Below are 25,466 nucleotides of genomic sequence, written 5' to 3' on the forward strand. Positions count from 1 at the left end.
GAAATTTTTGTGGAACGAGTGATGCAAGTGTGATAGAGTAGAGGACACATTTATATATAGTAGTTTAAGCATTATTTAACTTTGTTTACGATACAGCCCTCAAAACTGTTATTTGCTGTTTGTTGACGGACGTTTCAAAAGAGTGCTTCGTGATTAATTATCACGAACTGACCCGTTTCAAAAGCCTAGTATTGCTGTTGGAACTGAATAACTTTATTTTTTTATTAGCATCAAGACTCAGGCCTCGCGATGGAGTATATAAAGGCGTGAGTTTTGTATCTTTTACATTCATAAATATATTTATTGCATTCCTATATGTATACAAAATGAATTGCTAGCTTCTATATCTAAGGTAGAAACTGTATTAGAACACGGGCCGAATTCGAGAGAGAAAAAATAAATTGAAAAAAAGCCAAGGAGGTGAATCAGAATTCGTTTGCTACTCCGCACTGAAGGGAGAGATAGTGGGAATAAAGATTAGAAGAAAGGCACAGAGAAAAGGAGGTGGGCGAAAAAATAATAAAAGCGGATGTGCTATAGCCGATTCGATGGGACAGTATGACGGGAGTACTTCAGTAAGGCTTTGACTGATTTTCTGTTCGAAAACAGATCGTGTCGTCATTTGAGCACTCACTGCTTCGTCAATGCTCTGTCGTCATGGTGGGCTAACGCAGCAGTTAGCGGCTGTCTGCGAGCGTTGTAGCGAGAGCAATTACAAAATAAAAACGCGCTCTATTTCATCGCAACCGGAGTGATCGCAAGCAGCACTGTTCTGTTTCCTATTTAAAAAAAAAACATTTGGTGAGAGTGACATCAAGCCACAGTGAGCCAAGCATTGTTGTCTCAAGTCGAAAGTCCGGACTGAGGCCGAAGTCGACGAGACGCGTGCAGTCTATGTATAGCCGTAAACTTGTTTTATTCCACAGAGATTTTTCATCTTCATTAGCAATAAGTCGCGTTTTCATGACAGCATCAGTCCTTGAGAATGGGATTCATCCACCTAATGTGTCTTCGTTTGCAGATCAAGCCGCTGCGTTGGCATGCTCTTTGCCCGATATGCCGCAGGCATTTAGAAACCACTGAAACGTGATGCCATGTCTTTTGACAAAGAAGTGGTGGAGCAGCTCTCTAATGTTTAGCCTTAGTTCTCCATAAGGTCCACGGCGTATTCTGCATACGAAACCAATCACTGTAGTGCTTCTTTGGAGTACATGAACAAGCTACATTTCGAAGCTTGTTGACGATGAATTACTACTACATGTATGTATACTACGGAACCAGCAAGATCTTCAGTACGGTGATGTTAATAGAACAAGCCCTCAAGCCCAAAACCTACATCGTATTTCCAACACTGAAACGTTTGGTTAGGTCGTGTACTAAAACCACTCTCTTGTCGTACGTTTTACTTCGGTTATAGTCGCCTTCTAACTGCGAAAATCTACTGATGCCTGAAGATCTTTTGTTTAGAAAATATTCCTTGAGTATGCTGCTATTAAAATTGGGGAAAAAACTGAACACCCGCGCAGAGTAGTCACGCCTTCTTTCGAAGGCAGCGCGAAACCTGTGCCAACCCATTCATGCCTCAATCTAGGGGGTCACAATAAAAAAGAATGCACATCTAAACGATGCTATATTTGGCTGAAACAAGTAGCGACGTTTGGCTGAACAGTAACAATGAACACTTCGGGCACCATGATGTTATACCTGGCTGAAAAAACTAGCGACGTTTGGCTGAACATTAAGAATGAACACTTCGGGCACCATGATGCTCAATACCCCAAAGCCGGATACACTCGCTGGTCAGTTCGCTACGACCCACATTAGTGCTTCTCGGGAGTCTCGGCATGTTTCTAGAGCTAAATTGGTCGGCTATATGCTGTGGTACCCGTGCGGATACCGTACGGGTATTTACACGGTCATTTCGTTTGCTGATAATATTGTTTGCATCCGCTTGTGTTTCGCCAGATACGTTTGCAACAGCTCTAGCATGCGTTCTAAAATGCAGTGTGTTTGTTCATGCAGCGTGCGTCATCAGGCGCCCAAGCCGGTGACAAAGCGCGGAACATGTCACTGCTCATTTGGCAAGAAATGTTTACCCGGGTGGTCAATGGCTACGAGTCATAAGCTTGATTATAAGCTCTCTGGCACATTAGTAGATGCCTAATAAACTGGTTTTCATAGAGCTAGAATATAACTGTGTCAATGTGATATAAAAAAATACTGAAAGGTAAAAGAGCTTAGCACGAAAAGAAAAGTTCACAGTGGCCGTGCCATATATAATGGACAGGTAAACCGGTAGACCCTGGGTGCCTAACATGACTTTCTTGGCTTCTCGTCTTCCCTGGGCGTAGACACAGTAGAGTCAAACTACAGACTCTTGCAGAGCTTGCAAGAATGTAGAAACTCCAGCGCCAGAGCCTATTGTGCAAACCTGGCTCTGGCACCCCGGTGAAAGCGTAGATTTCTCGTCACTCGTGCTCGGCTCGCACCCCTCTGGGCAAACCTGGCATTGCTACTATGTGGACAATTCACATTTGAAAGCGTGGCTTGGTGATGGCTGGTTCTTAGCGCATCCACAGCTAGACAAGGTGAAACCAAAGAAGTTGTCAGCTGTGGCCTGATTATTGAAAAATGACAGTGTGAACATCCTTTTACGAGTATTCTTTTTTGCGGCCACCCGCTTTCTCAGGAGATTCAAGAGCTAGATTTTAAAATTTTCACATAGTCCAACACATTCATTAGTGGTGATACAAATGTTGAAAAGTAAACAATGGCAATATATATCTGAGCATGACGTGTGTAAAAATTAAAATACAATGAATTTAGCTTTTTTACAGGAAGGATACACGACGTCATGTAGCTACACATGTTCTGACGTGACTGGAGAAGAACGTGTGATGAACTACGAAGAAGATACACCTTGCATTGTAAGACATTTTATTGTGCATGACTTGTGCAACACTGCCATATGAGACAGTAAAAAGATCATATGATTATGTCTTCACCTAATAACGTTGAAATTGTATAGAGTGATCCCTTGTGGCAATATGTTTTGTTCAGTTTCTCGTATATTTTTTCAAGACCTTCAAGTAGGAAATGAAAGGCAGCGCTACATAATTCTACGGACCTGCCTTTTTTTGCTCTAGAAAAGCATATAACAGATTTGTGGATTTAACCTTCTCTCTTTGCCCACCAATTTCTTTTGTCAAAATCAGTGAGCATTGTGAGCATAATAAGAAGACTTAAACGGACACATCAGTCTCTTATAGAAAGTTTCTAAAAACTATTTTTGCAATGAGAAGCGCAGAGGGAAGATAAAGCTATAACTTATTCGTTTTGTAACAAGAATCGACTACTTTGCTTTGAAACACAATTTTGCCTAATGTCTCCCACAAAATAGTTTAGGACAAAAATGACGGTTTTTCTGCAGGCCATGCTGGGCCATGTAGCCATTGCCATAGTTTTTGTGCAGGCCATTTACCCGGCGAAAAAGTAGACCACAGTGTCTGCCCTAGTAGTTTCGGGTTTGCGTAGAGAAAGTACAAGCACATGATCGCTCATAAAAAACGCTACACACTCAAAGTACTTACATATGATAATCAGCATATTTTCTGCCAACATATGTGAAGAATCAATTAATTACTTTAGGTTTATTGTTGTAAGCATTTCAAATGTTCACTTTTAATAATAGTCAGAGTTGCCAAAGTAGCCATTGTAGAAGTTGAATAAACTGAGAAGATACGTACAACGAGAATTTGGGGTGTTCCACGCTACAAAGCCACATTATAAACATAATCACTGGCATACCAACTCTTCCACAAGTAGAGGGGCTAACTTACCCCACTCGTCAGCCAATATATATATATATATATATATATATATATATATATATATATATATATATATATATATATATATATATATATATATATATATATATATATATATATATATATATATTAGGAGAGGGACACTCTGTTCGGCACGCTCGCACTTTCATATGATCTTTCATTCATGCGCAAAGAACTTGTTCAATAGCGTAAAAAAAGGAGGTCAGTTAACAGAAGCATGCACTGGAACAACACGTATATGTTTGTTATGCATGATGTATGCAATAATATTACATATGACGATTTTTATACATTATTCCCCCAACCTTCCGCATGCATACATTTATGTTGATGGTGGCCTCCTCAACAGTAAGTATTTTATCATTGCATTAAGGTTTTAATTACTTGAAACAGCTCACAAAGGATTCCTGATTTAAATGTGAAGCCCTCCTTGAGAAACCAATGGAATTTTGAGCATTTGTATTTATTTTAGCTTCTCACTGAGCTCGAGTCTGCTGTTTCATTCATCGCCGCTTTGCAAGCTGCATTCATCGCTCCAAGTTGCCTTAAGCGAGGCTGATCACATTTATCGGAGGTTAAAGTGGAAGCCTGTGCTGGCATTTCCAGTGCAGCAAAACTAAAATATTTAAAGAGATTACTCGCAATGATGTGCTCACAGCAGCTTCTACAGAGCAGCGGGGTTCGTAATCCTTTTTTATGAAAGAAAATGATTTTCCTGAAGCAGCAAACGCTTTGACCGATTCATAAAAAATTGTTCGTTCCTATCTATAACTGCATCGGCCAGTCGCAACAGAATAAAAACATGAACATTTGATGTAATATGAACATTTGATGTAGTATATAGGGCCTTTGTTCAGCGCTAGCCCGCTCTGCAGTGCTACTGCAGAGAGCGGAAAGCCTCGCAAAGAGCCTTCAAGAAAATCGTCACTGATAAAATGTTAGAAACTATTACCACATTGTACCTTTGCTTCGTAATATTTTTTCTCATAATAATATAACTGAGTGTTTACAGTGGTGAAGGAAAATTTTGCCTTAGTTGTTGTTTTCTCCAGTGTGCAGCTGACAGCGACCCCTGTCGGAAGGGGGGGGGGGGGGGGGGCTGGCTTAGCTCGCCCACTGGCTGATACGCCTATGAGTATAATCCTTGTCTTTGTGTAACGTTTCCCATTGTTTCAAGCATCTGGAAATCATTTAACCGCCCCTGATAGCGCGGACTACACGGGTGTCCATCATGTTATTCCCGGCGAAAAATTACCGTAACGGTCGAAATCGGAGCTGCGCCTTCAGCAGCCGTGCATCATAACCACTTAGCCAGCGTGACGACCGTAGGATAATTGTTTGCTGAGAAGAGGGCGAACTTTGCGAAATGTCGAGTTTTTTTCCTAAAGACGCAAAATTGCAAATTTTATTTTCGGAACGTAAAAACATTTTTTTTTCGTTTTAACTTAGCTGGTCAAGTGTGCTTTCTTTTTCGTTTCAAAGCGCTCGAGTGAAGAGGTGGAAAGCATTAAACTGGCAGGCCTATGCAAGAAGGGCGTCTGCGTGGAGCCGTCCGAATTAGGTTTGTAAGTATTTGAGGCAACTTTAAAAAACAATGTATTAGTAGGCCAATGAACCTATAGGCTATGCCTATACCTGGCTTCTTATTTGTGTCCAAAATAGAGATCAATAAAAAAGGTATCTGTAAAGTCTTTATTCCACCCTCGTCTCTGCAAATAAACAGTGAATGATATCACACAAATAAGTACAAACTACCACCTTAGTGAAAGTGAAATAAAAGTAATTATCGCAAATTAAAAGTGCTTCAATAAAAATAGGAGGTTTAACACTATAGTCAAAACATGAAAAATCCGATTGTAGCTGAGGATATACATTAACAGAAGGCTCCGGAACATGTTGTTGGTAGCGCAATTAATGATAACGACTTGCAGGAAATTTATATTAAAATGTATGAAGACTAAAAAAGTATAAATGCTTGTATAATAAAAGATACTGAGTGCTGTCTTTTCTCTTCGAACGCTAACTTTGTGGATTATCCTTAAATATATGAAAATTTCTTTTAACACTGCTTTCATTTTATCGAAATCTAAGAAATTACATATTTATTGTGGAAATATAGATGTGTACAAGAATGTGAGTGTTTGAGTGAGGGAAGCAATAACAGCTACAATATCGCATCATTTCGTCCCAAATGGTGTCGCTTACCATACATTTGTCACACCTAGGGAACCACGAAAGAAAACAAGCCCACCCAGAGCGACTTATAAGATGCAAAGAGAAAGCAAATAGGCAGGCAAGTACCCTAATTTATTTCCGATTTTTCGCACGACCGTTGACTTCAGAACCTATAGGCACTGTTAACCTACCATTTTTGATTGAACGACAATAAGTCGAAAACCGCGGCCAGCTCCCCTTTGGGCACACTTTAAAAACAGCAATACCTCATGCTCCTTTTGCAAAGCTCACCTTCATCCATTTTTGTGCGTCTCTAATTGGTCAACTCTTTATAAAGGGCCTCACAGTCATCCAGCCAGACGCCGCTAATCCCTTTCTCTCTTACCGACGCCCCCTCCCGCCCCGTCGCAAGACCTCTAACCAGGGCTACGACAACAGGCGGGGGAACCTCGACAAGAACAATTTCATCGTTAAAAAAAAGCACTCTTACCACTATTTTAGAAACCAGTCTTGCACGTTTTGCAGATTATTGCATAATATTTATGGTGTGTTGTAGGAAGTGCCACAGTTGGGGAGATGTAGTCGCTATCGGAAGCTGCATTTCAAACCCTTTCCCTTCGATACGTGATTTTCGAGAATGAGAACTCCATTTTTGTAGTACTTCATTTTGTACTGCACAATAAACTAAATAACAATGAAAAAGCCATCAACATCGTGAGCTTCCGCATGCTATTTTTCGTTATCATCATGATAAGCAACACCATCCTGATTACGCCCACTGCGGGGCAAAGGCCTCTCCCATAATCCACTAATGAAGACCCCATCTTGCGCTTCCTGCTGCCACGTTATACCTGTGAACTTTTTAATCTCATCGGCCCACCTCTACTTTCTGTCACCCCTTCATGCGTTTGCCTTATCTGAGACTCCTGTCAGTTACCCTTAATGACCAGTGGTTATCCTGCCTACGTGCTACGTTCCCGGCCCATTTCAACTATGATATCCTTAACCCCGGCTTTTTCCTTGACCCACTCTGCTCTCTTCTTGTCTCTTGAGTTTACACCTATGATTTTACTGTTCATTGCTTACCGTGTCATCCTCAATTTAAGCTGAACCTTTTTTGTAATCCTTCAGGTATCTGCGCCTTAGAGAAGTGCTAGCAAGATTCAGCTGTTTTATACCTTACTCTTGAGGGTCAGTGGTAGGTTAACCTTCATGATTTGAGAATGCTTGCCGAATGTGACCCACCCCAATCTTATTATTCTAGTCATTTCACTCTCATGGTTCGGCTCCAGGGTACTACCTGTTCTAAGTGGAGGTATTCTTTACAACTTCCAGCGTCGCTCCACCTATGGCAAAGCGCTGTTTTCTGCCAAGATTGTTGCACACTACTTTAGTTCTGTACGTGATAATTTACAAACCTACTCTTCTGCTTTCCGCGTGAAGTCAAGAAATCATGAGCTGAAATTTGTCCCCTTAGTTACAGATCAAGCAATTGTCATCAGCGAATCTCAGGTTACTAAGACACTCCCTATTTACCCTTAGCCCTAACTATTTCCAACCTAAGGCCATGAGAACCTCTTGTGAAGACGGGGTGAATAGAAATGAAGAGATTCTGTCTGCCTGCTTTACACCCTTCTTTATGGAGATTCTGTCGTTTTCTTTATGGATAGCTGTGGTGGTTGTGGATCAGCTGCAAATTTATTCCAGTATGTTTGTAGCACTCGTTAATTGTAAGTATATTGCGTATGTTTGTAGAACGCGAGAAAGATTTTAGGTGCGGAGCACTTGCGGGGGCCGCCTTGTTAATATTTCTTTTGCATCTCATGTGCCGGAATCAGGCACACAGTAAAGTGCCTACTACTGGCCCTAACAAGCCTATAAACGGTGTAATCTGGAATAAAATGAATGACCAAAGTATGAAATATTATGATGAACAAAAACAGTCACGAAGCAATTGCAATATAGTATTTTAAAGGCTAAAACGTTTTGCAAGCACACGGTTTACTTGAGCAGAACACGAGTGAGAGTGCCACCACCTCGCCGTGCGTGCACATGCTCCTCCCCCTGCACCGCATTTGAGTCAGTGCGGCACTGCGTCACTAGGTGACTCCATCTGATGTGGGAAACAAACTGACGCCCCTGCTTCAGAAAGCGCATGTCGCAACTGCCGTAGCAAGAAGGAAATCATTACGCGCAGCAAAAAGCAGCTAATATGACGCATTCGAATGAAGAACTGTGCCTGGGAAGAATTTATGAATGACGTGGAAACACCACATGCTTAACTCGTACGTTGGTGCTATTGACACGTTGCTAAATACGAAGCATTGGGAACTCGACGAACCGAAATAAATGTGTTAACATTAGGCGCACTTCTCCAGGTTTCACAGTAGCAAAACTATCATACGTTTCTTTTGGTTTGTTTTTTGTTGACGTATTTTTTTCGCTATTATTGAATCATGTCTGAATATACGCGCTCATCGCGTCTTTTTTCACAGAAAAGGGTCCTCTGGAACTGTTATTACTATTGTCAAATAAACCATGCATGGTACAGTGGTTACTACAATAGCAACCTTACTAGCGCATGTCACGTAAGTCGACTTTTTTTAACTAGAACACCACCCACAGTGAGAGTCTTCAGAAAATAACGTCTATGGCGAATGTAGGGAGTGAAATAAATACTATAATAGTAATTTCACTGCGAACATATTTTTCAATAATTTACATATTTTTGGTTTAACATGAGAACATGAAACTGAAACTGGTTTAACATGAGAACAGGCTGGACACTGCTCTCATAGCTATGCACTCGTTCAAAGACCCCAGTTCGAGGGGACATGTATAGAGAAAGTCAGCTTCAATAGGCACACTTTTTAAATGTCCTCAGAAAGGTCGAGCTTTTACATTGTTGTGATTGCAGTTTTGCATAATATGAGCTATATGGGGGCAAGAAATATATCACTAATTATTTATGCTCAACAACATTGTATGTGTGATCTGCAAATAATAAAACAATAATTCCCACTAGGTAAGTTTTTATGGTACTGTTTTTAGCCTTAGAGCCAAAGCGCCTACGGGTGAGTGGCTTCTTGGTGAGTTCCGTCTTCATCACTACAGCTCATCCTGAACGGGTGTTTGCGTCACAAATTCGGTGAATTCCACTACTCGCCACCATTTTATACCACGCACATTATAAATTTATGATTTCGTTGCTACTACCTAAGACATTATCTTTAGCTAAGCAGCGGGAAGAGAATTCCCAACGAAATTTACCAAAGCCCCCCGTTCTTCTATAATACCAGACACACAAACGTGCGTCACTACGGTAACATGACATGTTTCAACACGTGACTAACACTTTGAGAATCAGCTAACACTACGAGAAACATGTATGAAACGTGATCGCAAGTTAAGCAGCAGTCAAGATTTCGGGGTGATTAAGACCAGCGCCCACTGCATACCCTTCAGATTTAATGCTATAACGTGAAGCCTGAATGGTGTGTAATGGGCGCTGGAGAGGAGGAGCGTAGACGTTCAGTTTCACTATAGTTTTTAAAACTGAACCACACCGCTCCATCTAGTGGCGCCTTGGACACAGCATATGCTTCTCATGTCCCTTTTTAATGTGCTGCCGTGCGTTAAACGTTGGGCTCTGTTTAGAAATCACCATTCCAGATACCCTCGTTTGCCACATCCTAATTCAGAACAAGCTCATTCCGCGTACATAGACTAGAAGTTGTTTTTACGTCGCTTGAAGTATGAAAGCATAAAAGCATTAGAAATAGACTCTGTAAAAGTTGTATGCTTTTTTTACCCTTCATATCGACAAAGTAGAGGAAAGCTTTGGACATTTTTGCTTGGCATAATGGCGTACGAATCGCGTGACATTCTACACGGAGAGACAACAGACAGCACTTGTCCGTGTCTTTTCTTTTGTATCCCTATGTAGAATATTGTGCTGTTCGTACTTCATATCGATGTATGCCTTGCCTTGTGTAGCTAATATTTGGTGCTGTAATTTATTCGCAGCTGCCTAAGCCCACGAGAGAACAGCCTCTGGGATGGTGCTGCAGAGGAGAGTGTATTAAGAAGCAATATTGTGGGGAACAGCAAACAAGTTCGTGATGAAGAGACATTTTGTTTCACTACCTTGAAGCTTTATAATTAACATCTTGCATTTCACAAGTACTTGCCGAAGAACTGAATACAACGGACCTTTAGAACGCCGATGATTACGACCTAATCATATAAATATGTGGCACAAAATAAAAACTCAGCTATTTTCGTGTGCTTGACCATCTATTCTGCTATAGTCCACAGAAACTGAATAATCGATGACTAGATATGCCTCTGAGAGCGGTATGATTGTAGATAAGGGTGCGCATAAAAAACATACACATTTACCGGACAGCTAAGTGAATTGAGCCACGTCAGATAAGTGCTTTTTCCCGTGTTCACGCGGTTATATTACCTGTAGTGGATGACGATCGTTCAAGGAATAAACACAACGGAAGTAGCAGTACATGTTTTGTAGTGGATTCCAAATATTATCCTACAGCCCTGCGTTTCTGAGTTCCTACTTGAAGTAGGCTTCCTAATTAAGCGTTTGTTGTGTTAAGTTCGTCCCCTTCCTCAGTGCAGGGTTGCATACTGAGGTTCAGCCCAGGTTAACCTCCCCGCCTTTCTCCTTTTCTTCTCTCTCTTGCTCAGCGAAGAGGAGGTCTCATAGTTGGAGTCACAACAAATATGCGTTAAACAAAGAGTAACGTATTACAGTACAATAGCCGAGGCTTGTCTGTGAGTGGCCCACTGCGATACCCGCACTATACTCGTATTCACAGCTCTAGAGAAAACAGGTCGTAACTTTGGAACGATGATAACGCTAACGATGACTAAGTTGTGGAAAATTTTTGTGCTCCACTAGGCCGAAGGATTATCTACACCTAAACACTTGAATGTGACCAACTCGTGAAAAAATGAATTATATTTTCTTTGCTCTTTCATCTTGGGTGCCAGGTGAGCCGGCGTTTTTATGACGTGAGGTCATATTCCTACAGCAACACGTGTTCTAACCGCGTACCAAAATGCGACAAAAGCATGCGTATTCTGCCTTGTTTTAAATGTGAAGTATTTCTTGGCGAACTTCGGCGACTTTGAGCGTGTCTATCTATCTATCTATCTATCTATCTATCTATCTATCTATCTATCTATCTATCTATCTATCTATCTATCTATCTATCTATCTATCTATCTATCTATCTATCTATCTAGCCGCCTACGACTTTTAGCTCTCCTGGCCGTTTCGATAGTGATATCGATACCAAGCTTGGTATGGCATAACACGCCAGTACGAAGAACATAGTCATAACATGACTAGTCATAACATGAAAATCATGATATGGGTGTCATGAATGTCAAGATTTACATTTCATGGTCCTGCAGCTTTTGCGGAGGTTTCGTGCACAAGGCGTGTTTCAAAACTGGTACGGTATGACATGATTGCATGGCGAACACAAGCGACAGACCCTAACATGAAAATCATGCCATGCGTGTCATGTACCAACATGACTACATGCCACACTTATGATGCGCTCGCGGCCGTTTCGCCAGCCTCACATATATCAAATTTGGTATTACGGTACGTGAATGGATGACGATGGTATGTGACTGGTGCAAACATGACAATCATGAGATGCCGTGTCATGTAACAACATGATTGCATGCCACGCTCATGATGCGTTGGCGGCCGTTTCGCTAGCTTCACTTATACCAAATTTGGTATAACGATACCTGAATGGATGACGAAGGTATGATACTGGTGCAAGCATGATAAACATGAGATGCGTGTCATGTAACAGCATGACTACATGCCGTGCTCATGATGCTCTGACGGCCGTTTCGCTAGCTTCACATGTACTAAACTCAGTGTTATACGACGCGAACGGACGGCATAGGTAAATGACACATCCAAACATGATAATCACGACATGCGTATCACGGAACAACATGACTACAAGCCACACTCATAATGCGCTCGCGACCGTTTCTCTAGCTTCACATATGCCAAATATGGTATCGCGTGACAGCAATGGATGACGAAGCTATGTGACTGGGGCAAACATGATAATCATGAGACGCGTGTCATGTGATAACATGACTACATGCCACATTCATGGCACCAATACATTTCACATGACGCGGTGCGTGTGCTCGCCGGCGTTCATTTCGCTGCATCACGCCGGCATTGCCACTGCAGGTCCGGTCCTGGCATAAGCGCTGGTCCTGCCCTCCGTCACGAAAAGAGGGAGACGCAGTGTTGTCTGGGTAACGCATCGGTGCGAAATGCAGTATGTCACATTTCGCACCGTTTTCCATCGGGCCGTGCCGACGAATGCTGGTCGCGCCTGGCGTCAGACTATACGGTACTCGCATTTTGCTAACGTAGCGTCGCTGTCCCCACCGTGCCCGCGAGTCGATGCTACATCGGAGTATATTGGACCCTTCATGATGCGCTCGTGGCCGTTTTGCTAGCTCCACATATACCAAATTTGGTGTTACGTGACGTGAATGAATGACGTATTATATGACTGGTGCAAACATGATAATCCTGACACTCATATCATGTAAGAACATGGCAACATACTACGCTGATAGCGTGCTCGCGCGCATTTCGCTAGCTCCACATATACTAAATTTGGTATCACGTAACGTGAATCAATGACGAAGGTAAACGAGACATTTAAACAAAATAATCATGACACGGAAGTCATGTGCGGCATCATTTACCTCAACCTAGTAACGTTGTGCTTATTTTAATGTGACATATCACCATTTCTCATCTGTGCTTCGCATATCGTCGATTCCCTCAGTACATGGGATCTGCCGATTTTTTCGCAATTGGCTTTGAAACTGGGGTGGGCTTTACTGGTGTAACAATACAAGCCGGACCATACGTAATACTATCGTACTTTCCTGAATACACGATTTCGCTAGTGTCGTAGATCATTGCTCCTTAGTTAACCTAATCTTAAACTCATACATTGATCTCACATCCTGCCATGACTTCATTTCTCCAGTGCTGCACGTCATTAAGCGCAGCACGAGAGAAAATTCGGCGGATTCTGCCCCGCCGCGGTGGTCTAGTGGCTAAGGTACTCGGCTGCTGACCCGCAGGTCGCGGGTTCAAATCCCGGCTGCGGCGGCTGCATTTCCGATGGAGGCAGAAATGTTGTAGGCCCGTGTGCTCAGATTTGGGTGCACCTTGAAGAACCCCAGGTGGTCGAAATTTCCGGAGCTCTCCACTACGGCGTCTCTCATAATTATATGGTGGTTTTGGGACGTTAAACCCCACAAATCAATCAATTCGGCAGATTCATTGTACCATCGGAGCCGATGTCATGTTAAGCTTGCGGTGGAAGGTGACTGTGGAGTTATTCATTTCTATATGGCAAAACGTTACGAAATGACACTAGACCTTCGTGCAGTGGGGTCGAGAATTCTAAGGTCATGCTGCCCTCGAAATACATAGAAGAGTGGCCTGACAATTTTGGACCCCCTCGTACATAGGCACTCGCAAATTGTACGCGTGACATAGTTGTTTGTCGAACTTGAATAAGCGATCCTTGAACTATAAAGGTAACTTTTATTTCTGATTGTTCCTAATGAAACACTAGAATATGGAGTCTAGGTTTCAATATGGTGCTTTCTTTACAACAGAAACATTAAAGCGTTCAAGAATGCAACAAATAAACAATAAATTCAACGTCACCGAAAAAATCGTTGGTGTCTTATTTTGTATTGTTGCTACTGCATAGACGATTGTTAGGCTAGGTCACATTACATGTCGCCTAGTATTCAGTTTTGCACTTCTGTACAAGCGCGTCTTTATTTTGTATACCTTCACTATAGAACAATCGCAGCATCTGTGCGGTTTTAGATATATTTAGTCTTGTGGTCTGCTATCTATTGGCTCTACCCTTAAAGCCCGATAAGGCTTTAGGAGGCCAATTTAGTAACACTGTGCTGCTTTTTAGAAACTGCTAAAAATAAAGTTTTGAATGGCTGAAGGCTGCTCGAGCGCAGTTAAGTATGTGCGAAGATTTTCTTACGTGCCTTCGGCTGAATCAGCACAAATAAGCCAGCACAGTGCGTTTTTTTTTGTGGTGTGCTCATTAGGAGGTCCGCCCAATAGCAAACACCCAGTGATAACTAATCATGTATCAGCAACAGCACCATGAAATGATGTAGCTGCACAGGCACGCATATTGCCTTACGGACGAGCAGTGAACACTTTGCATCTGTACATGCAGTAGCTGTTCTTAGATTACTTGAAACGGCTACTGTTACGTGCACGCACGATATATCTTAGGGGTACGTTACGCACAGAAGCGAAGCCAAGGTAAGGTTTGGGCAAGCACAAACTTCCTTCAAGACTTTATACAAAAGTTAGCCACACACACACACACACACACACACACACACACACATATATATATATATATATATATAAAGGGTGTTTCAAGAAATGCGTCCAATATTTTTTAAAAGTTTCAAAATGGAGCTATCTGCGTGCTACTTGCCGCGTTGCCTTTCCTGTGACCAAAAGCATCTTCTCATGCGTACAAACAATCATTATTACAGTAAATTTACAAATTACCGCAATTACCTTTTTAATCTGTGGGCATAGCTGCTCAAGTCAAATGAGCAAATTCAAGTTGTTTGTTTGTAGCCTGCAAGCACTGGCAAATACCTATATTCTTCCCACAACTGCTTTCGTTTTCTTCATGTTCGTTAAGTTAATTCACGTTATTTTTACTTCCTGTACATTTCCCGTTTGAATATCAGAATTCGGTTCCCTGAAGTAGCCTGTTTGCTTCTTGGCGCATTTGTTTATTTTGTTGTTCTTGCTTCACATCCTTTGTTTAAATCACTTCTGGTGAATGTATGTAGGGCAAAATAAATAAAGAATGATACGGATACGAGAATCTACTTTCAAGAAAAACGAGATAAATGAATGAACCAAGAGAAAACAGGAGGTGGGCATTTTGTCTGAGTCACATGGTTCCTCTAAAAAATTGTCTTCTTCAATAAATTTCTTCAACATTCTAGCTTCTCTTGATTTCTTTACATTTTGAACTCTTTAGAATGGCGTTTGGAAAACGCATTGAAGATCAGCGATTGGCGTAGAAAACTTCCCAAGAGATCAAAACGAAATAAAGCTGATGTCACTGTTACATTGTAGCTTGTCTCAATTGTAAGTTTTTGCATATGTTTTATGCGTATGACCATCAGAAATACCAGAAACTGTTTTTCATTTCAAAGTGCCGTAAACGATTTCGTGTGTGAACGGCAAACATAGCCAGCCACTGACTGCTGTAAAGTTGGTAGATAAGTGTATGAATCATCATCATCATCATCACCATCCTGACTACGCCCACTGTAGGACAAATTCCTCTCCCATGTTTCGCCACTTAACTCGGTCCTGTGCTTGCTGCTGCCAATTTATACCCGCAACCTTCTTAATCTCACCTGCCTACCTAATCTTCTGTCTCCCCCTAACCCACTTGCCTTCTCTAATAATCGAGTTAGTTACCCTTAATGACCAGTGATTATCCTGTCTACGCACTACATGCTGAGCCCATGTCCATTTCCTCTTCTTGATTTCAACTATGATATCCTGGACCCCCGTTTGTTCCCTAATTCACTCTCTTCTTGTCTCTTAAGGTAAGACATACCATTTTTCTTTCCACTGCTCGCTGCGTCGTCCTCAATGAAAGCTGAATCGGTCTGAATGTTCACTGAAAATGCTTCTTCGGCTTAACATGTGTGTCTGCTGCTTTTTGACTTTGAAATTTGAGTTCGAGCTCAGGGTAAAGCAGTGGAACTCATTTCAGCTATCTGTAAATGAGCTTTATTTCCCCCGAGAGGACGTAGTCAGCTCCTAAAACCACCTCCTCGTGCAGGTTCTCGACGATGAGGATGGCGGGAAGCAAGCAGCTCCCAGTTTCGGTCTGAGGCTGAAAATCTAGCGCACCGACTGGCAGCGCACTCCCGAGAGGGCTACTCATGGTACCTCGAACTCGTTTGGAAGGCGGCTGAGACGTGGCCTTGATGCAGCGCAGTTTACGCAACAGCTGTAAGTTCGTCGATTCCGTTGTTGTGGACCCGTACCATCAGAAGTGATCGCGTTCTTTATTGGGTTGCTTGATATAGTGCATGAGGTGATGGCATATCATAAGTTCGGTCACATAAATTCAGCCCAACTATCAGCCTTGCTTCATAAATTCAGCGAATGTTCTTTCCTTGGGACGGGCTGCGAGAAAGAGTACTCTCCAGTCTTCGTCCGCGGGCACAATGCCTATATGCCTGTCGATGCTGCTGCAGTGTGCATCTGCCGCTTTGAAGTGGTGTCCCTCCTGAGGCCCGTTCTGCGCATGCGTCTGGCTGAACCCGGAGTCTTCGAGGCAAATCCGGTTGAAAAGAGCGAGGAGCTAAACAGGACTGTTCCTTACTTCGTATTTATAACATTCGTTGGCGTACAGCCGTCGGCAAGCTTTAGACGAACGCTCCGATGCGGGACCTGCAATACCTTGACTGATGTCAGCTGCGAAGCGCTGGGCGATATTGCCGAACTAACCTTTCGATGGGTCGGGATAGTAAATCGACATGCAATGCCAAGATCTGGAGAGCAAAACAGAAAGCTACGTGGCGCTAGCGCCAGTCAAACTGCTGGAGAACACACTGCTGAGCGTTCGTAATATACTTGCCGACAACTGTTGCACGAAGGTGGCCTTTGGCCAACAGCCATTTTCTTTGTTGTCATGCCAGGCATGGTGGGAACCAAAAAAAGTAATAGTCTCAATTCACATAACAGCGTTTTTCTGGAACCTCAGTACTGCGGCACTGCCCAAACAGCCAGGGATAAAGCAGCAGGCGAGAACACGGAGTTTGACGTCAGCATGTGGTTGAGCTGACTTAATAGTTGCGTCAGTAAGTGCAAAAGTTCCGCGCAGTTGTCTGTGGAGCCATCGGACGAGCCACGAGTGGTGTAAGCGGAGTGCGCTCTATTCTCTCTACTAACGGTGGCTGGGTTCATAGTCAGTGACGTGAGTTTAGCGTCCCTTCTTACGTAGAGATATTAAAGCGTCACTGAAGTGTGAGCCATTGATGGGCCCTAGGCGCTGGTGTTGATTGATGGCTGCAGTGGCGGTAAGTTAGCAGGGGCTGAGAAGGCCTTGACTCCGTCCTCAACTTGCGCTTATTGCGGCTGCACGTTGATCGCATCGATGAACACAGATGCGTAGACGTATGCCTTTGTTTTTGTTGACTGCGCCATTGCAAAAGATTGACAGGAGACGACACCCTCGCTGTGGACCGGTTGTTTACACTACATAGTTTTTATATTTTCCTACTCAGCAGCACTCGTGCCCGACACTTTTTTGTCTTCATTTAAAAGCACACACACACACACACACATCATGTTGATAAACCACTTTCGCGATTCATGAGCTTGAAATTCTGTATGATTCTAAAGATCTGCGATTTTAACGGTTTGTACAAAATTTACGAGCCAAACTTCAAAGAATGCAAATCGTTCTTTTTTGGTTAAAGATTATTTGGACCCGATGTAAAGAGGCAAATGGGCGGAAAAGTTTATATGAATCAGAAATGCCATCTATGCTACCTAGGCTAAAGCGATGACTATAGTTGCCTGTATTAAGATTGTGAATGTATAGCATAGGATTAGTTCATTACAGCGAAGTACCTACAACAAAGTTGTATCGTTTCCCATACTCATTGAATGATTGATAAGTGATGTTTAACGCCCTAATACCCCCATATGCATATGAGAGACGCCCTAGTGGAAGGCTTTAGAAATTTCATGTACCTTGGGTTCTTTAACGTGCACCCAAATATGAGCACATGGACCTACAACCGTTTCGCCTTCATCGAAAATGCAGCCACCGCCGAGGGAATTTGATCCCGCCACCGGCTGGTCAGCAGCCGAGTACCTTAGCCACTAGACCATCGCGGTGCGGCACTGGCCTTACTCAAGCTTGATATTGGTAGATAAGTGTGTGAGCAGCTTTAGCTGCAGGACCTGCAGGATGCATATAAGCTCCTATTTGTGCAAAAAAGAGGGAACATCCTTGCATTTGTCACTTCGCCTTAAGTCATTCTATTTCTTCATTCTTCCCTTTGAGCATAGACTTGGCTTGGGTGATTTTGTACATCGTCATACTTTTTGGGGTGCAGTGCAATAAAACAAAAAACAGATGAAAACATAGTAGGCAGCACCCCAATATGTTTGACCGTTGCGATGCCTCCATGTACCTGGCATACCACTGTGTCATCAGCGCATGTAACAAAAATGGCCCTTTGCTGTGCACAGAAACTCATAACACCGAATAATTGTGTTCTAATGTATTAGAAGAAGTCATTTTTGCCTTTGTTTATTCACTGACTTCATCCAGTTGCACTGCGCAATAAGCGGATTTTACTTTTTTTACCGCAGTACTTTTCTCTGTGACAGTCTTTTCCGCAGCACCACCCCAGGCGATTCACAGTGGGCATCTGCAATGATCGAAGTGTTTACGTGATGAGCATGTAATATTTCTTTTTAATATTTATTTCTGTTAATGTCACAATTTTTTCGAAAAAACACATTGTCAAATAACGACTAATGGACCACAGGGCCCAGTGTTTCTTTTTTCTCGAATTCGCACACATGTGGTAGAAGGTCATAGTCGAGAATTGAGAAAGCTGGAAAAAACTGAAGAAGCTTAAAAACTGTGAAGGCGAAATTGTGCATACGCGAAAATCAAATGTGTGCTGTAAGGCACGAGTATGGAAAAGTCACAACAATAGTTGATAGCATAGTCGAAGTCGAAGAGGACTTCTACAGAGATATGCTCAGCAGCCGAGACAAGAAGCATGATCTTCTAAAGTGGAGTAATTGCCCAGAAGTATCACATATCTACCAGTATTGAGCGGAGAAGTGAAGAAGTCAATGGAGGCCATGCAAAGAAGCAAACTGCTGTTGAGGATAAGGTAACATCAGTTCTGCTGAAAGACGATGAAAAGAGATTGGGTTAGGAAATTTAATTGCTCTATATAAAGTGTCTCTTGACGAGGAGCGTATCATAATTACAGAAGAATGCCAACGTCTTTTTCATTCATGACTAAGGGAACCTCATTAGCATAAAAAATTACTGGCGGATCCACGTACCCTCCGTTTTCTGCAGAGTAGTTATAAATATGTTAGCAAACTTAATTAGGAATTCATAATAATGCGCTAGACCAAAACAGCAATCAGAATTTCGCACAGGCTACACAACAACAGATGATGTTCGAACTATCAACCAGCTGACCGAGAAACAAGTGCAATACAACTAACCCCTAAGCATAGCCTTCAAAGGTTACGATATAGCATTTTATTCGGTGCAGGTATCAGCAGTCATGCAGGCACTGCGGAATCAAGGCACCAACAAAGCTTATATAAGTGACGTTACCAAGTTTCTACCCTATATGCCCTATAACATAGATGGAGGGGTGGTCACCACAGTAGCTCATTGGATGAGCATAAGACCACGTTATTCGAAAGTGGCAGGTTCGGTTCTCGCTGGTTGCAAGTCATCTTTTTGTCCAGTTTTCTTTCTGCATGTTTACATTACAATTACTTCTTTGACATAATTATTCACGCTGGGCGTTAGGGAAACTCAATAATGCTACAGGTAGAGTGTCGAAGAGCGGCGGTCGTCAAGCAGCCGAAATCCAGGCAAGCACGAGCTATAGTCTGGTGCTGCTACTGACGCTGGTGCTTGCTTACTTGTGTGTTTTGTCGTAGTCTTCACTATATTTCTAATACGATTCCGTACACTTTCTTTGGCATCTCTGACTTTTAGTCCTCAGTGACAACAATAACTTGTGGTGCTGAAAGTGATCTCTTTTTCAGCATGTTAGGCTCAGCGGCTTTTGAGGCGTGCGTGAAAGATGCAATGAACGTACTCCGTTTGTTTTCATACTGCCACAGTCAGAAGAACCAGTGAGCGTGTTGCGTCACTTCTGACGCACACGTCCTCAAATGTAAGGTAGCGGTATGCTCGTATACCGGCCCAAATAAATATCCCAAAGAAATGAAAAAAAGTAAGCAGAACCCATGCCTTGAGGGAATCAGTTTCGTGTGAAGCAGTCGGTGAGTGAGTGCCTTTGCTGCATTTTTCGTTGCCTAGCACCAGAGGTACAAAAATGGAGAAACGTGTTTTTGTAAGTGTAGTAGTTCAGTGCGTCTCGTTGACCTACCAAAAACGTTGACTGAACTGTTGTTGGAAGTGTAATTGAGGGCTTGAAATGAACTAAGAATGTAAAAGAGCACAAATGTCCGTATTATATAAACGATGATCAGTACTTTACGTTGTGATGGTTCAAATATTACGCATAACTTTCGGTAGGACATCCTTTCGGGATCGAGAAAGGCTTGAGTACACCTAGCTGAGTCATTGTATTAGCAATGCAAATTTCAATAAACAGCAATGAAAGCATAACCATTAGTGAAATTACTTTTGACGCTAACTGAACAGGAAGCCTCTGTAAAAGTGTTCAAGGGTAATTTTGATTCCTTTGTCAAAAAATTAGGCAGCTAGCATTGCAACCATAATTGACGTGGCAACAGCATTACACTAGCATAGGGTATATTCCAGAGGCACGTTGAAGACCTGGCGAGGCTCTGTGCCATGGTGAAATATCTGACGGCCAATTTGAATGCTTGCGTTCTATTCACGATGGGGTTCAAATTTTTATTCTTTGGATTCATCGGGACAGCGCTGCTGAGGACAAATTGCCTTATTATTGTGCATTTAAATTGCGAATGTATTTCATTGCCGTTCCTGGGTAGATATAAACTTTCAGTCACCTCTAGGGTACACCTGCATATTGTGACTCGTGGTATAACGGTATAGGCCGCACGTTTTGTACATGAACGAAAGCGTTTGATGCTGTACGCAACGAGGTTTTCGTGTTAACCACCTCATGGCCAGGTATGCATATTCACCAACCAAGTTTACCCGCACTTGTCAATTTGGTGTACGCATGTTAAAGAGGTGATCTAGAGCGCATGCAGACGTAAGCATATAGATAGATATGCAGTGAAAACGCTTCGAATTCACTGCTTCGTAATTAAAATTGCGTTTTCATGACATCTCTAGAAGTGGACCGTAAAGCACGAGTCATTTTATGGTTTTTAGAATAAGATGGAGATATAACGATTGTAAAGGAGAAATGATGCAACAAAAGGGGCTAAACACTTATCGAAAATGAGTGCCGGGAATAATACTTCCAAGTTTGTTGAAAGTGCATAGGTGTAAAGGTGAGCATTATCATACAAATATGACAACGCTGAAGTTCATATTGCTCAAGGATTTCCAGCAGACCTAAGATTAACTGCGTTCGTATTCCATGAAGTGTATCCAAACACGTTATCTGCAGTGGATGTCATTCGGGCACTTTTCCACAGTTTTATTTATTGCTCACTCTACTTGTACTTTTTTCAGCGACAATGTTATTTTACAGCAAAAAAATTACCTTGTATCTGCATCTAATCTGCAAATGTAGTCGAAAGACGATAGGGATAGGCGTGTGGAGAGAGTGAACAAAACATTTATTTGATGTTCTGCGCAAAAAAAATCAGTGAATGGTATTCTGGTGGCGCTGCATTAGTGTGCCTAGAGCATGCAGTAGAGGCGAACGAACGAGTCACGTCACACGTGAGACATGAGCGCCATCTGGCAGTTTTCTTGGCAAAGGAAGGGCATGGCTCTGACACGGGTGTGCGTGCCCGTCTCAGAGGTGATATTGTGTAGAACGCAAGGCGACGGCTAGGTGTCACCACCGTCTCGTGTTAGCAAAGCATTGAAAACACTCGTCTTTTCGTGGAAGCGTTACATGATCAGTGCAGCGTGATAAGTGCTAAGGTCTTTAAAATTACTTATGTATGCCTTTTCTAGTAGAAGATGCACAAGCAGAGTATATACGTGTTGTTATGGTGCCCGAGACATGCGCAATAATTGCTTTCTAATTGCATTTCCACAAGTATGAACGCTGAATCTTGAGCAACATTGGTGAGCGCTGCGGATGGGGTCAACCGTTTCAAATACCCGATGCCGTTAAGAGTAAACAAACAGACAAATGTACAGACAGACAGAAAGACCAAAGTTTTTGCGTCCAAGGTCCCTAAAAAAGACTATCGTCTTTATATTGCTTACCTGACATGTGCTATTGCTTGTGTAGTAACCAAAATACCAATCACCATTGCTCTTACAGAAATTGTGACAGTCAGAAAGGGCATTTCTCTGCGCAAGAGTAACAAACAAATGTGATCAATAAACTGATCAATAAAATTTTTTGTGATAACAAAAAATGTGTAGCTTTAACATATTTTAACGAATACGTGCTTCCCATGCAGTTCGTGTAGTTTACATTTGACTCGAGAAAAAAGCTCCAGACGCACCCACTGTAAAAGCAGTAGGAAGGGCGCTGAAGCGATTCATCTCTCTTCCAAGTACAAACTCAACGAACGTGTGCTGAAAGATACTTGGTAAGATATTAGTATGTGAACTTAAGCTGCCCTTGGCATGAGACTACGGAGTTCAAAAGAAAGTGAACAGGACGGACGCAGCCTCTGAGCGTCACAGAAGGATGTGCCCATATTCACTGACGTTCGCCTTCATGGCCAAGCAAACACCATTGCTCCAACTTTGCTGCCCGCTAGGCCTCCATGACGGGAAAAGAGTCATCCATTTGTGATGCATAAGTACCGTCTGCACACCTCTTCTTCCCTCTGTCTCACTTCACTTCTCCTGTTCCTCATTTCACATGTCCAATCAACAATTTATGTACTATACAAGCCTACGCCATGCGCCACCCTCTCTGTTGTTTTCCCCCTCAATACTCTTTCCCACCCTCTTGCTATATTAGTCTATGGTATACATGTTTTTGCCTGCGTTATGCCAGGCGACATGAGACAATATTAGCTAAACAAATCCCCGGGCCCCTATACTGCCCCAGTCTTCACATAACAATACCTGCAAGGAATTGTTCCTCTCTCCTCACCATCATTGCTTCTTCCTCCCTCTTGCTATATTAGTCTGTTATACATCTTTTGCCTGTGTTACGTTACTGCCCTAAACTTAACATTCCCTGCAATGGATCGTTCCTCTCTCCTCACCATCAATACTTTTTCCCCTTTCTTGCTATATTAGTCTATGTTATACATGCTTTTGCCTGTGTTACGTTACTGCCATAGGCTTCACATAACGTTATCTGCAATGGATTATTCCTCTTTCCTCTCCTTACTATCATTACGCTTTCCCCCTCTTGTTATATTGGTGTATGTTATACATGCTTTTGCCTGTGTTACATTACTGCCATAGACTTCACATAACATTACCTGCAATAGATCATTTCTCTCACCTCTCGTCACCATCATTATCCTTTCCCCCTCTCGCTATATTTGACTATGTTATACATGCTTGCACCTGTGTTACGTTGCTGCCCTAGATTTCACATAGCATTACCTGCAATGTATCATTCCTCTCTCTTCTCCTCACCATCATTACGGTTTCTCTTCTCTTGCTATATTAGTCAATGTTATACATACTTTTGCCTGTGTTACCTTACTGCCTTAGACTTCACAAAACATTACCTGCAATGAATCGTTCTTAAATACAGGCAGTAAATAAACATTTCCAAGACGTTCAGTGTTGAAAAAAGTATGTCAAGGTATATCGCTCGAATACTTGGAGTGTCTTCTGCACTTTCTAACCAAATCAACATCGATACACTTCATTTATAACTGATCTTTTGTTGCCTGTAGTATCTCAATCCCACCGTCAGATATTGAAAGAGCAATATCTCTAGCTAAATCTATAGAGCGATAAGTATAGCTCTAAAGCTAAGTCATAAAGCACATAACGCTATTTTTGAAAGTGGAATTTTATCTTCTAGAGATTTATTTGTTTATCTTGTACTGCGAACCTGATTCACGAGTCATATGACATAATCAATTTTAAACAAGATGTTGTACCCTCTGTGCACTATGCCACGTTCATAAAACGAACAAGTACACTAAAATAATGCGATACTATGCACGAAAATATTGACACTAAACAGAGATACCCCAACGCAAATTATCGACAGTGCTGGACAGACAAAACTAGGAGCTGGAAAAAATGCAGACCGACGTAGTGTCACCCGTGCTCATAGAGCCGTGTCAGACATATATCCCCTGATGAAGGGAGGACCCCTCCCGAAACTGTTGGGAAATAAATATATTTATCCTTGTTGACAACGCTCCCGTTGTGCCATATCCTATTATATATATATATATATATATATATATATATATATATATATATATATATATATATATATATATATATATATATATGTGTGTGTGTGTGTGTGTATTATAATGAGGCGTTTTAGAGTGGCACTCTTTTATAAAACAGGAGAGCGGTCACGACACGTCAAGTGGTAATGCCGGAACCAGTCTGAGAACCCAGCCAACCAAACGTCGTCTTCTTCACTGACTAAGTCATACCCCCTGCCTTTCTGAGTAGCACTAATCCTCTTCACTACAATTTCCTCCCCTCCGGAAAAGAGCCATCCTGGCGACTCATGGGCAGGAGACAATAGAGGGATCATAATACGTTTTAGGCAGTCTATGTGGACGGTCTCACGTCCACGGCGTCGTTGATCATGGGGCTGCTCTAGCGGTTCGACGATGTAATTGACGGGTGAAGTTTGCTTAACCACACGGTAAGGGCCGTTATACTTGTACGTCAGTTTCGTTGAGAGACCATGGCTGGTTGAAGGGATGCGAACCCAGACAAAGTCATCTGATGCAGAAGAAGCCGGAGGCGTCGGGCTATCGCGGTGGTGTTTCTGTCGTTGCTGTTCAGCACTTGTGAAGGAGTGGGCAAGCTGACGACACTCTTCCGCGTATTTAGCAGCTTGTGACATCGCCGTCGACTCAGCAACATCCGGGTGGTAAGGAAGGATGGTGTATAGCGTGCAAGAGGGCTCGCGACCATAAAGGAGGAAGTATGGAGAGAAACCAGTGGTTGTCCGCACAGCAGTATTATGCGCGTATGTTACGAAAGTGAGAATACTGTCCCAGTTGGTGTGATCGGTTGCGACGTACATTGACAGCATAACTCCTAATGTACGGTTGAATCGTTCTGTAATGTCATTAGTTTGAGGATGATACGCGGTGGTGGTGCGTTGAATGACTTGGCATTCCTTGAGAAGCGATTCGGCGGCATCCGACAAAAACACACGCCCTCGGTCACTCAGGAGTTCACGTGGTGCACCGTGACGTAAAGTGATCTGATGCAGTATGAAACGACCGACGTCACTGGCTGATGCAGAAGAGAGTGGTGAAGTTTC

At 42.5% G+C, this 25,466-nt stretch overlaps 1 protein-coding gene and 1 long non-coding RNA gene across 4 annotated transcripts in view; one reads left to right on the forward strand and one right to left on the reverse strand.

Annotated features, from left to right (window-relative positions):
* Nucleotides 1-2,832: 2,832 nt before the first annotated feature.
* Nucleotides 2,833-6,351, forward strand: LOC119165798 (uncharacterized). Its single transcript, XR_005109020.2, has 3 exons — nucleotides 2,833-2,927; nucleotides 5,334-5,412; nucleotides 6,077-6,351. It is a non-coding gene; the product is annotated as an uncharacterized LOC119165798 (long non-coding RNA).
* Nucleotides 6,352-18,459: 12,108 nt separating this feature from the next.
* The window catches only part of LOC142768985 (uncharacterized), an 81,309-nt gene continuing 74,302 nt past the window's right edge, over nucleotides 18,460-25,466 (reverse strand). For all 3 annotated transcript variants that reach the window (XM_075871673.1, XM_075871671.1, XM_075871672.1), the window contains 2 exons: nucleotides 22,283-22,369; nucleotides 18,460-18,596 (listed from right to left, as the gene is read on the reverse strand). In XM_075871673.1, coding sequence (XP_075727788.1) covers nucleotides 18,489-18,596; nucleotides 22,283-22,369 — 195 coding nt within the window. In that variant the 3' untranslated portion in view covers nucleotides 18,460-18,488. The remainder of the gene's footprint in view (nucleotides 18,597-22,282; nucleotides 22,370-25,466) is intronic.

The sequence above is a fragment of the Rhipicephalus microplus genome, chromosome 8, assembly GCF_043290135.1.
Source record: "Rhipicephalus microplus isolate Deutch F79 chromosome 8, USDA_Rmic, whole genome shotgun sequence".
In the NCBI taxonomy this organism is placed as follows: Eukaryota; Metazoa; Arthropoda; class Arachnida; order Ixodida; family Ixodidae; genus Rhipicephalus; species Rhipicephalus microplus.